The sequence below is a fragment of the Brassica napus genome, chromosome A8, assembly GCF_020379485.1.
Source record: "Brassica napus cultivar Da-Ae chromosome A8, Da-Ae, whole genome shotgun sequence".
Classification (NCBI taxonomy): domain Eukaryota; kingdom Viridiplantae; phylum Streptophyta; class Magnoliopsida; order Brassicales; family Brassicaceae; genus Brassica; species Brassica napus.
In genome coordinates this window covers 8989102-9002466 of record NC_063441.1, presented here as the reverse complement: position 1 = coordinate 9002466, position 13365 = coordinate 8989102, and the positions used below count along the sequence as shown (strand labels likewise).

Here is a 13365-nt window from a genome sequence, read left to right as displayed (position 1 = left end):
ATGTGCATTCTATAATATACCAGTAGCTGCAAGATAAATTATAAATATACGATTCTATTTTAATAGAATAAATGCCACAAAATATACATCCAAAATTGATATATGATAAAACATGGACTAAGATCACATTGTAACTTCATTTGCATGCTAGAATGGATTGATATAACATTACATTTTTAATAATAAAAACTACATGGAACAAAATCCCAACAGATAAAAAAACAGATTATGTTTCAGTGATATATAGAAATTGGTTTTCAATATATTATAATCTAAATATTATATGGTACGAATTACTTCTACATAGATGATATACCTTCATCTATGTTTCCAAAAAACGAAAAGCAAATCTACTAATTAAACATGAAATAGTCAACTTTATAAATAGAGATGTATGTTCATATCATGACACATTTACCATGTACTAGATTTCTTCTATTACATATAATAAGATCATATAGTAAGTTCATTTCCATACTAGAAGGGGTTGAAATAAAAATTGCATTTCAAATTAAAAACTTAATGGAAAATAATCCCAACAAATGAAACATATATATAGTATTTTTATAGATATATAGAAATTAGAATAAAATATATTATAAACAAAATATTGCTTTTATATGTATTACTTACACCTAGATACTCTACCTTCAAATGTATCTGTCCAAAAATAAAATAAATAACAAACTTAATTCTACCAGTAAGCAGTCAAGTTATAAATAGGGATGCAAGTTCAATATCATGACATATTCATTCATATAAATTAAAAAGAAGAAAAGCACATATATCAGAAAGATGAGTAAAATTTTGAGCATGACATGGATAATGATGATGATACTAACATTGATTGTTATCGAAGGTGAAGCAAAATCGGAGATGGAATGCAATGTTATTTGCCGTCCTCATTGCAAAGCTTTTGGTTCAGCAGGAGAGTGTTCCGAGTGTCATAAAAAGTGTAATCTATCTCCACCATCTCTAATGACAAAGATTCTAAAGAATCAAAACAACAGCAAACAAGATGACTTGATTAACTAACCTATAACTAATATGCTAAATGTATTGATGGACACCTATTCCAGATTTCTTGTATTGATTATGTATTATCTATTTAATAATAAGATGAAAATCTTACATTTACTCTGAATCTGATGTCCATATTAGTTATATATTTAACTATACGACATATAAACATAACTACTACTGGTGGAAAGTCATTTGCGTACATCAATAATTGTACACATTTTTTCACTAGAAGAAAATTACTTTTAAAGTGATATACGGTTAATATTTTGTCTAAATTATGTATTGTATACCAAATATTAAAGTTTAATCCGCTCTCGCAAAACAAGATTTTAACTTTTGTAGAGAATTTATGTTTTTAAGTTTTGTACATATCTTTGAATTGAATTTATGTACATAATATATTTACATTTATGTTATAATTATTTAATTCTTCTTATATTGTTTTTATTTTATTTTATAAGATGTATCATTGAAATGAAATAATTATATCTCTTATTAGACAATCCGTCTTACATTGTTTTAAAAGTTATTATAATAATAATGAGTTAATATTTTCATTTATCATTCTTATACTTGATAAAAAATTTGCATGTTTCATAAAATAAGCCGCAAAATATTGCAATCATAAGATTATCATATGTAACCCGATCCACCTCATAATCATATAATATATAGTAGATATAATTTAATATTTTAGTTTTATCAAATAAATATATATTGATTTCATTTTGTAATTTTTTTAATAAATTATAAAATTAAATTCAAGGAATTAAACAAATAATATTTATTATTTAATATTACAATATTTTTCAACTTATTAAAATACTATAAGAATAAGAACATAAAATTATAATTTATAAAATAATTAAGAACATAAAATTATAATTTATAAAATAAATTTATTTAAAATAAATATTAAATAAATATATATATATATATATATATATATATTTGATAAAGGTAAAATACTAAATTATATAGTAACAATTTCATTATATGGTGGATCGGGATACAAATGATGATGTTATGATTGTGATGTTTTGCTGGTTAATCTATGAAACATGCAAAATTTTTATAAAGTATAAATTATTTAAAAAAAAATATTAAATCATTCTTATCATAAGAACATCAAAACAATATTACATTATTAAGAGAAATGATTATTTCCTTTCAGTTTTAAATAAAATAGAATAGTCAACATATCTTAAATTTTTACATCAACAATTTTTATTAGCTTAAATGACTAAACATAAACATAATTTATGTCACAAAAACAAAAACATAAAAATATTTTTTTTAAAATAAAATCTTGCGCTTTTGAAGTGTCCGTCAAAATCTAATAATATAATTATGGTTACAAATAACTGTTCACTAGAATTTTTGGATTTATATAGTATGCAAAATTTAAGAAATTTGGAATCATTTAGCCATGGTAGAAAAGTTTGGTTTGTGAATCACCAAATTTATTCTTATTCCGTATCCACATATAAGGCTTTTAAAGCTTTGCAAGTTCGTATTTGTAAATCACCAAATTTATTCTTATTTCGTATCCACATATAAGTAGAACTGAGTCTGATCCAACAAATATTAAACATTCTAATGGGGTTCCTTCTTATACAATAGCTTCCAATTTTTCAAAAAAACTACTTTTGTATATCAATATATAAAAATAATTAACATAATATATGATAACTGAATTATTTAAAGCATTAGTGAATTAATATAACGATATTTGGTTATATAAGATTTATTATTATTAGTTTAAAATACAAAAACTTGAAACCAATTTAAATATATATATGATGTATAAAACATAGAATGAAATGGAGAATTAATTAAACATCAAAAATATTTTGAACTTTATATTAGAAATAAGTTAATATATTCGTTCGATATATCTTTAATTTGATAAATATTTTACATGTTTGAAGGAACAACCTGAAAGTTGCATAAATATTAATATACAGTAACTTGACTCATCACAAAATTAAATAATATACTTTATTATTTATTTTGTATGCTATGTTTATGAAGTCAAAATATACTAATCTGTTTTTAATATAATAACTTTAAAAATAAAAATAAAAAAGTTGTGGAGAACCCGAATATTTATATTTAATAGGCCATATATTGGGTACATTTAGCATTAATGTAATATTTAATATTTGTAAGAAATATATTACTTATTGACAGATTTCAATAAGTTATAATCACTTTATTGAAATACAGTCCAAGATATTATTTCACAATTTTAATTAGGAAATATAAAAATGTTCAATAAGACATAAAAACATTTATACTTCAGCACATATACGAAATGTATATACTCAAGTGAATACATATTTGTAAGAAATTAGAGATTAATCTCCACATAAAACTTGTAATTGGAAAATATACAGGCTCCTTATGTAGAATATATTATATTATTTTCTCACAAGTACATATTATATAATACATAAAATAGTTCCAAAATGACCAAAGCAAAAAATATTACTGCTACAGTTCGGAAAATGGATTCAAATGCAGATGAAACTAAACTAATTGGCTATGAAATCTATATATATAAAGTTAGCTTTTTATCTTCTTATGATAAGTGGCAAGAGGTTTGATGACATGTGTCCTTCATAAATTTATTTTATATTTTAAATTTTTCTTTTTTTTAGATTATTGCAATTTGGCCTAGTACTTTTTAATTGTGCACTATCTAATCTTTTTCACACTAACCATAGTTATATGAAATTTGAAAATCTATTTTATTTGTAACTAAAATTCAAGATAATAAAGACATATATAAAATAATATAAATATTATTTTAATATTTAGTGTATTCACAACTACAAATAACATATTTTTTCTTATTTTATTATTTTTTACTATTTTCTGTTATTTTATTTTCAAATTATATATTTATTTAACTATTAAAATCCTAAAATAACCAACTAAGAAGAAGAAACTAGAGTAAATACATAAAATCTAAACTTAACTTCCACAATCATAGAGAAAAGTAAAATAATACAGTAACACTAACTCAATAAAAATTTATAAGCTAAAACGAAATCTACAAAGAAGACTAACTGACTTCATCTTACCAAAGAATGTATTGGCTAAAACAAGCAGATGTCAGAAAAAAAATAAAAAATAAAATCGGAGACAAAGAAATCTTTCGAACACAAAGGAGTGCGATCAATCACCAGCGCAAAAAGCCAAAAGAGTGGGCCAGAGAAATCATCACCGGAAAATAAAGGTCACCACAAAACAGGAAGACACATGCCTAAAGCACCAGAAGCACAACCACCAGCTAAGAGGTAAGAAGCACTTCACAAACTAAACAAACACATACAAGGTGCACATTCCAGCAAAGAACCACAAACTTTGAATTGAAGGGACCACAGCTCGGAAAGATTAACTCCGCACAAATATCAAGGGAAGCAGGAGAAGAATAAAAATAACCTGAAGGAGGGAGAATGGAAGCCAACCACCGAAAAACAAGAGCTCAAGTTTGAGACTAAAAACAACCTTCCAAAACACATAGCATATACGCAGGAAACACTATCCAAACCTGGAATGAAAAACATGGCAAAAGAGAGAACCACTAGAGACGCAAGCGATGATGGAAGGTGCAGCGAGATGAAAAAAAATGAGAAAAAAAGGAAGACGAAACAATATTAGCAAACTGTGGAGCAATCCTCGAGCTATGAAAGAGTGCATATAAATCATATCACTAAAAACCAGATCTAGAAAAACAAGAAGGGAAGAGAATATGGACGGCAAGCCAATGACGAGGAAGACAAAATCAAAGACAACTATAACTAAACTTTGACCCAACCCAATAAGATGTTTTGCATACGGTTAAACACTAAGTTTGTTTTACTAAATTTTTTTATTTGTTATATTTTCAATCGATGGAAAATTACGTAGCCAAAAACATAATTTGAAGACAAGTTTTATGAATAAAATAATAACATAAATCAAAATAATAAAAAATGTATGACATTTATTGTCAGTTATTTTTTCACTCCATATAATTATTTTACTAAATAAAAAAATCTTTTTATTTTACTTAACTTAGCCAAACACATAGAAAGAGTCATTTTTATTAGTTTATATAATCAGTTAGGCATGAACAATGGCTATACATTTAAGTACGGATTGTTATTTTCAGGTATTTTTTTTTTGAAATTAGGCCCGCTTGAATATTATAAATTTATGTGTGGGTTTTGAGTTGAGTGTTTCTCTGTTTGGATGAGTTCGGTTTTGATGTATAAAAACCTAAAAATATCTAAAAAACATATGTATCCGAACCCGGTTCGGATATTTGTACCAAAATAACAATATTACCCTATTCTGTTCAGATATTTTGAATAGAATTAGTTATATTATGACTCATCTAAATATATAATATTAATTATGAAAAACAAATATCAATATATAAAAATGTAAAAACCAATATCCGTGCGGGTACGCGGGTCAATCTCTAGTTGATTGTTATCGGAAGTGAAGCAAAAACAGAGGCGGGATGCAATGTGATTTGCCGTCCTCATAGCAAAGCTTTTGCATCAACAGGAGAGTGTTCTGGCTGTCATAAAAAAGTGTAATCAATCTCCACCATCTTTAATGACAAAGATGCTAAGGAATCAAAACAACAACAAACAAGATGAATTTGCAAATAAAAATTAACTAATAATAGTTTATAATAGTAATTGAAAAATAATTAAAAATAACTTTGTTACTTAATTATTTTATATATATTTGTAATAAACATATATACTTAAATTGTTTAAAAGATATTAAATGATTATTGAAAAGCAATCTTAGAAAGAATATATCCTTTTTAGTTATGAAAAATAATTGAATATTTTTCATATTACTCTGACCAATATAATATGACGCAAATAACCTTAACAAACCTAAGCACCTTTTAAAATTTCAGTGGTATTTTACCACGTAAATTTAAGATATCTTAAGATATTTTTTATGTATAAATATGAAGAGTACTTGACTTTACTGTGTATTTATTGTATAAATTTCATTGATACAAGATTTATGTTTTTTTATTCGGTTATTTGGTGTATAACGTAAATGTAAATGCATTTTAAGTGTAAAATGAAAAAATTACATCAATGTATTTATAAATATTTAGAAAAATAAAGATATATTTCACTATAAATTAAAAAAAAAGACAAACTGTGTAATATATTGATTATATTTATATAAACATTGTAAACACTAATTATTATTCTGTTTATATTGAGACCATATATTCACATAAGAAGATTACTCAAACTTTTATTATCTTATTAATTTATCGAATTGTTTAATATATTACATTGACCTAGTTCAGAACCGCATAATTTATTAATTTATAGTGTTTATTAATTTATCAGATATTAATTTGTAGAGTTGCTATAAATTAATAACTCTATAAATTAATAAAGACTTTGATATTTTATTAATTTCTCTCTAGTGTTTTTAGTAACTTTCTTAATCAGTTCTTCAACATTGAGGAAAGGTTTTAGGCGATAAGTTTCAAATTTCATTTATTTATTTATTTTTTTTCAAATTTCATTTATTACTCTGCACTGAATGAACATGTGATTCAGCGTTTCAATGGCTTCACTACAAATGGGGAAAACAAGAGTCTACATGAATTCCTCTTCCTAGTAGATTAGCCGCTGCGGCCACTCCATTGTGAGTTCAATTTATCCTGTTTGTTACTTTAATTAAATCAAAGTATTAAACATTATGAAATTTTAAATTTTGTCATTTTGTTTTGCACTAAATTTGTGGAGTATTTAACCATCTTTACAGCATACTACACTACTAGATTCATCAAAATATCCATGAAGTTAACCAAAATTATTGAGAAGATTATCTTTGTTTCAAAATACTTTTTTTTTTCACTCTAGAGCAAACAGATTGCATCTTCTACCTACATAAACTAAAAAAGACACATTGACATATTTTCATCTTTATGTCAAAACTTGAGCTTCATATGGAGAAAATGTATACTTGTAATCATCTCTATCATCAAAACCTTCACCACCATCCTTCCCTTGTCTCATCACCTCTCTCACTTCTTCAATCTTCTCTAACATCCCCTTTACAGCCAGCTCAAATGCATCTTCACTCCCTTCCGATCCATAACTAGGATTAGCGTAAACCACACTCGGTATCAACTTTATCACCTCTTCTCTCAATTTCACCACTCTTTCCTCTGAAATCTCAAGCAACCTCTCCTTGATCTTGATATCCCACTCCTTCACATCCTTAACCGGTAGATAAACCGAGTAACTGTTGTGGTTCTTGGGCAAATGCCACTTGTACTGAGCGTACGCTGTCCCCGGATGGAAGAACACGGGGATGCAGCCCGCCAGTATCGAATCAAACATGGATCTTCTGGTGTAAGAATCTCCCGGTGGCTGAAGACAGAACACCGAGTTCCTGAAAACCTTCATCACATTGACAGGGTTATCACAATTCACTTTCCCATAGTTACAGTCTAACAAGTAACATTGATCATCTGACTCCAAGCATTCATCTATGATTATCCCTCGAACCGAGTCTTTATACTCAGGCCTTGGAGCGCCCGCAAAGGCGAATAGATACCTCCGTTTTTGAGACCTCATCCGATCTTGCCACTCGGAGATCTCATCCACAGATGAAGGATGGAAGCAGGTGGGGTAAGGGATAGCGTAATCGTTGTTCCAAGAGCTCGATTCGATAGACATCATCGACATGTTTTGCGACTCCGGTAAGAACCTGAGCTTGCTCCCCCAGTCGGATTCGTTATCAGTCTGTCTCCTGAAATCCCAAGCGATCCTTCCGGCAACGAAGAAATGGTCTCGACCGGACATGCGACTCCACTCTCTCTGTTTCACAAGCCAATCCATCAGCTCGTGGGAGGAGGAATCTCTTACGGTAATGTTGAAACCCCAGAGATACCTGCTCATGTCGATACCTGCGTAGAAGGGAATGAAAACCGCAGAGGCTAGAGAGGAGTTATGGGTGAGGCAAGTGTATTTCTTCATCTTGTTGTGGAAAATCACTTCGAGCATAAACTGATTCGTCACAAACCAGCTCTGTTTCAACAGAATATTATCGGGATCCTGAATCTCAGGACCGAAACCAAAGTTTTCGAGATACGGACATATGTTGTTCTCGGTTCCTCTGGTAATCAAACTGCAACTCGCAAGCAGATCGCTGTTGAATCTACTAGGAAGATCGTGGAGATAGATGTACCGGCCGGAGCAGGAATCGGGAAGTGGGTCGTCGAGAAATCGAGAAAGGTTTACGTCTTTGGTGGATTCGCGAGAAACTGAGTTCTGGGTTGTGTCGGAAAAGGAGGAAGCGGCTTCGTCGGTGTCGGTGATGTAGAGAGCAGAGTAGTCGAAACAGAGGAGAATGAAACAGAGGAGGATGAAGAGAGGGACAACGAACCAGACGTTACTGTGGTTGTTGCTGCTGCTGCTTCGGAATTTCCCAGTCACGACGGAGATGGGTTTCTCCATCGGAGAATAATTCTTCGGCTTCATCAAAACCAAAAAAGGAAAGAGAAAATTAAATTGCGGGGAAAATGAGAAAATAATTTGTTGAGAAGTTAAAGGAAAGGGAGCATGGATTGCGGGGAAAGAGTTAGAGAGTTAAGACTGACATATGCATGTGTCTAGTGTACCAAAGTGCCCGTTTCTCTGTCGGCAAAATTTTAAATAGAGAGAGAGAAAGAGAGTTTCAGTTTCACATTGGGTCGGTCAACAAAAGCCCTTTTCTCTTTTCTCTACTTTTTTCCTTTCTCCCGGCCTAACAATACTACTCTATAAATGGTAATCAGTAGTGTAATAATAACACAGCTGAGTAATAATAGCCCGCCTTTGCTTAAATGAAATCTATTTATATAAAGAAATGTGCCTCTCTCCTGGTGAAGCCACGTCACTAATTCAAACTCACACAGCTTGCCACCTGTCCATCTAATAAAACCTCCGTTTCATTTTATTCTTTCACGCAATTTGTTGGGCCTATCTTATTAATTTATCTGAACGTTTTCAATTGTGGAGCCCGTACAAAACAGAGGCGTGATATGTGTTCGAAACACTTAAGAGTTTTTTATTTTGACTTCTATCGCTCTCTTTTCTCCGGCGCGTTTAAGGTTTCCATGGAAACTGATTCTTCTTCCTCATCATCCAGCAATCAATCGGGGCCGTAGCGAGTCTAGAGTTTCCAGTGATCTATTCATCTTCTTCCTACTGATCAAGTAATCAATCGATTACGGATTCGTTGCTATTAAATTCTCTCTTTAAATCCACCGTACACGATCTCTCTTCAATGCTACTTTAGCTCTCTCCACCACCACCTTCCCGCGATCTCCTCTCTCCTTCATCTCTCCTCACAGCTTATCTCACTTGAAGCTGAGCTCCCCTAAGCTGGTAACCCCCCACTTCTCTTCGCACTGATGATGACGACGACGAGGATGACATGAGTATTTCATCGGGTTCTGACGCCGTAGGAGGAGGAGGAGTTAACGAATAGCTCTCCGATTACGATCTCGATGATGACGAGGTTGTGAGGCGTTATTACGACGAAGAAGAAGTGTTTGGGCCAACAAAGCCCACCTCGAAATCGAACAGAGGAGTGTTGAATGATAAGAATCTGAGAATAGAAGTTCCGTTTGCGAACAGAAGAGTCACTGACGGCGAATCAAGACTACGGAGATTCGCCATGGCGAATTCGACTCCTGGTAGCTATCTCCGTGATGAGAGACCGCATACTCTGAGCTCCAAGGTACACATTTGATCTCGCTGAAGATTCAAATTGAGTAATTTTGCAGAAATATTGCTAAATTTGGGAACAAAATGTTGTATCAGGGTTCGGTGTATTGGGACAGTAATGAAGATATCGGAACCCCAAGTGCACCACCTATAATGGATATTGGAGAAGATGATAACATCGCGGAGTTAGAGAAAGAAATTGAGCACATTGAAGATGAGATTTGCAGAGAAGCTGGTGTTGAGAGTCATCATCAACAATTAAACATTGGATGCATAGCTGGTGATACTGTTTCTCATTTGTATCCAGAATTTAGTGAAAGGTATGCATCGAGCTTTGTATTTTTGTTCTGTGGAGAAGTCCTGATGGGTTAGTAAATGTAACCATGGTTTGGTGCAGTGCGAGGGAGACTCAAACTGAGGAAGCTGCGCAAATCGAGGACATCAGCTCGGATGAATTGAATTGCCACAGTATCAGGTTAACTACTTTATTTCGCAACTTACAACGAAAGAGGTTTGAAATGAGGAATTGTTGGGCTTTATTGTGGCTGCTTAGCTTACATAATGTTTTACCCATATATTTGGATTGCTTTAAATGAAATATGCATATATTAGTAACCTACAGTGGACGATGAAGGTTTCCTCTCAGCCCAAGCTGCCATAGATGCAATTAAGGGCACCATGTAAGTTTGTTTTCTCCAAAACACCAGCGTATTTTACACGTTTACTCTGTTACCTTAATCACAGCAAAAAATGTAATGTTTTGATGTAAACGCATGGATCTTTACGCAGCTTACATCAACGCTGGCTTGCAGCGTTAATGAACATATCAGTTGAATCTGTTCCTCCAGGTTTGCATTTAAGCCACTTTTCGTTCAGATTCTAGGTTTTATGTTGAGATCCGTACGGATTTAGTCAACTTCGTTCAGATTCTAGGTTTTATGTTGAGATCCGTACGGATTTAGTCAACACAGTGAATGAATGGAATCGGCAAGCTGGAAGCCCGACGCCGCCGTCTCTATAATCGTCCTAAACACATCCACGAAACCGTGTCTTTTTTTCTGCAGAGGTAATGTTTCTGAAAATGAGAGGCGAACAGGTCTTTATGATTATCAGGTATGCTCTCTTTTGTACTTGAAACAACGCCTGGTGAGTGTATATGGGAGTATTTTGGATGGGTTTTGTTAGATAGACTGAAAGATGTCTCTGCAGAGCATGATCAATATTCTAAGGCAAGAAACATGGAAGGATAATATAGAAGCTGGGAACATCTGAAGGATTCTTTTACATGCGTTTGGAGAAGATCTTTAGCTTAGTGGATGTCTGACTGATTAAACTTCAGAGTACGCACCAAGGGGCAAGCCTATGGAACATCCCTGATTCAATACATATCATACTTGGTGAGACAATAAGTAGAAGATCACAAACAAGTAACTGTTTTTAGGTGTGAGAGAGCTTCTTGAGTATGAATTTTATAATAACAAAACGGGTTCTATTGCAGTGATACTAATGTGGTTGCTCCATTCATATGCTGAAATGAATTTTCAGATTTAGTTACTTTAAAGTATCTGGAGTTTGTTGTTGACTCAGTACGATAGCTTTGTTTTCATTTGAAATGAACCAATATATTTTTGGTTTAATTCATTTTAACATAATCTCTTTCACACATAGCCTTGAGATCAGTACAACCTGGAACCAATTTGATTTTGGTTCAGACTCTATTATATCCAATTTTGATGGTACATTCAATCAAGTTTTTTGCTTAAGCCGATTAGGTGAAGATTCATTATAGAAACTCAATAAATTAATATTCGATATATTAATAAACACAATAATTAAAAAAAAATCAGTTCTAAGTTGAATATATGTGGAATATAATTTAATTCGATAAGATAACTACGAGAATATATAAATTTATGTAAATATTTGGTTCACAAAAATTAATTAATTAGATAAATTAATCATACTTTAATTAATATATTATTATTTTTGATATATTGTCGTTCAGTTCAGTGGCAGAGAATGATTTGGAAGTCCGAACATAGCTACATCGTCGAAGATTTACAGGACGAAAGACTCTTTTGATCTCAAGTAGACAAGAAAAAATCTTTCAATCGCATAAGTGGATGACGTATTCGGTGTTCCCCTTTAAAAAATTTCTAAATAAAAAACCAAAGAAAATCAAATAATAGGACACTTAAGGGAATTTCCAACCTCATTATGCAAGTGATATAAATCCTTTTTTGTTGTTTTTTCCACATATGTACTACACTAAGATTATATGGACATTTGTTTGCCAAATATATATTATCAAAATAAATTCCTTTTCTTTTCTTCTGAGTGAATAATATATGGACATTTTCTGTTTAGATGCAGGTGGGTTTTTTATAGACTTTTAAAGATAGAGAACATTTGAATCCATAAAGACATTTACCGAGTTTTTGTTCATTTTTGGGTAAGTCCTAATCCCTTTTAGATCCGGTTTTAATTATTTCACTTATAAATAATTGAAAATTTTCATTTATCGTACAGTTTCAACTTCTAACTATTTGCAACTGAAACTAACTAAAATATAATTAAAGGTAAGCATTATTACATTTCAAAATTTCATTTAAAATTAGCATTCTACATGAAAATTTCATATAATAATTTACATATTTTTGAAGAAAAAAAGAGTTCATGAAGGGACGTCATCAAATGAAACAACATAAATTGACAGATCCTAACAATCATTTAATATTTATAAAAAATTTCACATCTCTTACTCCTATTATTTGAATTAAATGTAATAAAAACATCAAATGGTCCATATATATATATATATATATATTAAATAAACTATTGTACATAAAAACAATTGTAAGAATTATACTAATATGTTTATATTTTTAGTATTGTCCAGACTTAAAATTTAATTTTATAGCAAAATAATTATGATAATCTATATTATTATTATCGGCAAGGGAAAAGTGAAGTCGGTCACGCTCTTCGTGTGGTAGCATTCTCTTTTCTTCTGCAGCAAATAGCCCATTAGCAGATTGAAGTCATTCAATCTAATGTATTCAAATCATGCAGTAATGTGATCAATAACTTACATTCACCTTCCTCATTTTATATTTTTATGTATTTTCAAGAATTGATCAAATTTCGCAATTTATTACTTATAACTTCATGAAACTCATCGAGCAATGTTTTAAAACTAATTCTAAGTATTACTATAGTCAAACTAAAACAAACATTAAAAAAAAAACAAAATAATAATCTCCTATAATACTTTTAATGATTAATAAGTACGATTTTTAAAAGAAATAGTCAAATAAATAGATAAATTGTTTTAGTAAAAAATATAAATATAAATATTAATTTCAGTTAGAATAAGTTAAACATATTAAATAATTTGTATTATTTACTTCCCGCCCGTAGGGCGGGCCTACCCTAGTATTTTATAAAATCTTTTGTAAATACTCCCTCTGTTCGTTACTATGTAACGTTCCACAAATTTGCGCATAAATTAAGAAAGATGATGCAATTTCTATTGTAATCTTTTCAGTTAGTGTAACGTTAAAATTGACTTTGTATCACT

At 30.8% G+C, this 13365-nt stretch overlaps 2 protein-coding genes across 3 annotated transcripts; one reads left to right on the top strand and one right to left on the bottom strand.

Moving 5' to 3' along the window:
* Positions 1 to 6848: 6848 nt before the first annotated feature.
* LOC106391170 (probable xyloglucan galactosyltransferase GT14) lies at positions 6849 to 8703 on the bottom strand. The gene has a single exon (XM_013831760.3). It carries the CDS (start codon positions 8553 to 8555, stop codon positions 6993 to 6995), a length of 1563 nt encoding a protein of 520 aa, XP_013687214.2. The 5' UTR covers positions 8556 to 8703; the 3' UTR covers positions 6849 to 6992.
* Positions 8704 to 8899: 196 nt separating this feature from the next.
* LOC106395115 lies at positions 8900 to 11422 on the top strand. 2 transcript variants are annotated; one of them, XR_001279131.3, is made up of 4 exons: positions 8900 to 9798; positions 9882 to 10105; positions 10183 to 10465; positions 10575 to 11422. XR_001279131.3 is itself a non-coding variant. In XM_013835638.3 (3 exons), the coding sequence occupies exons 1-3, from the start codon at positions 9736 to 9738 to the stop codon at positions 10379 to 10381; spliced, it is 486 nt and encodes a 161-aa protein (XP_013691092.2). In that variant the 5' UTR covers positions 8900 to 9735; the 3' UTR covers positions 10382 to 11422. The 2 variants fall into 2 exon arrangements, 1 of the variants encoding a protein (XP_013691092.2); XM_013835638.3 differs by having other exon boundaries at positions 10183 to 11422.
* The last annotated feature ends 1943 nt before the right edge of the window (positions 11423 to 13365 follow it).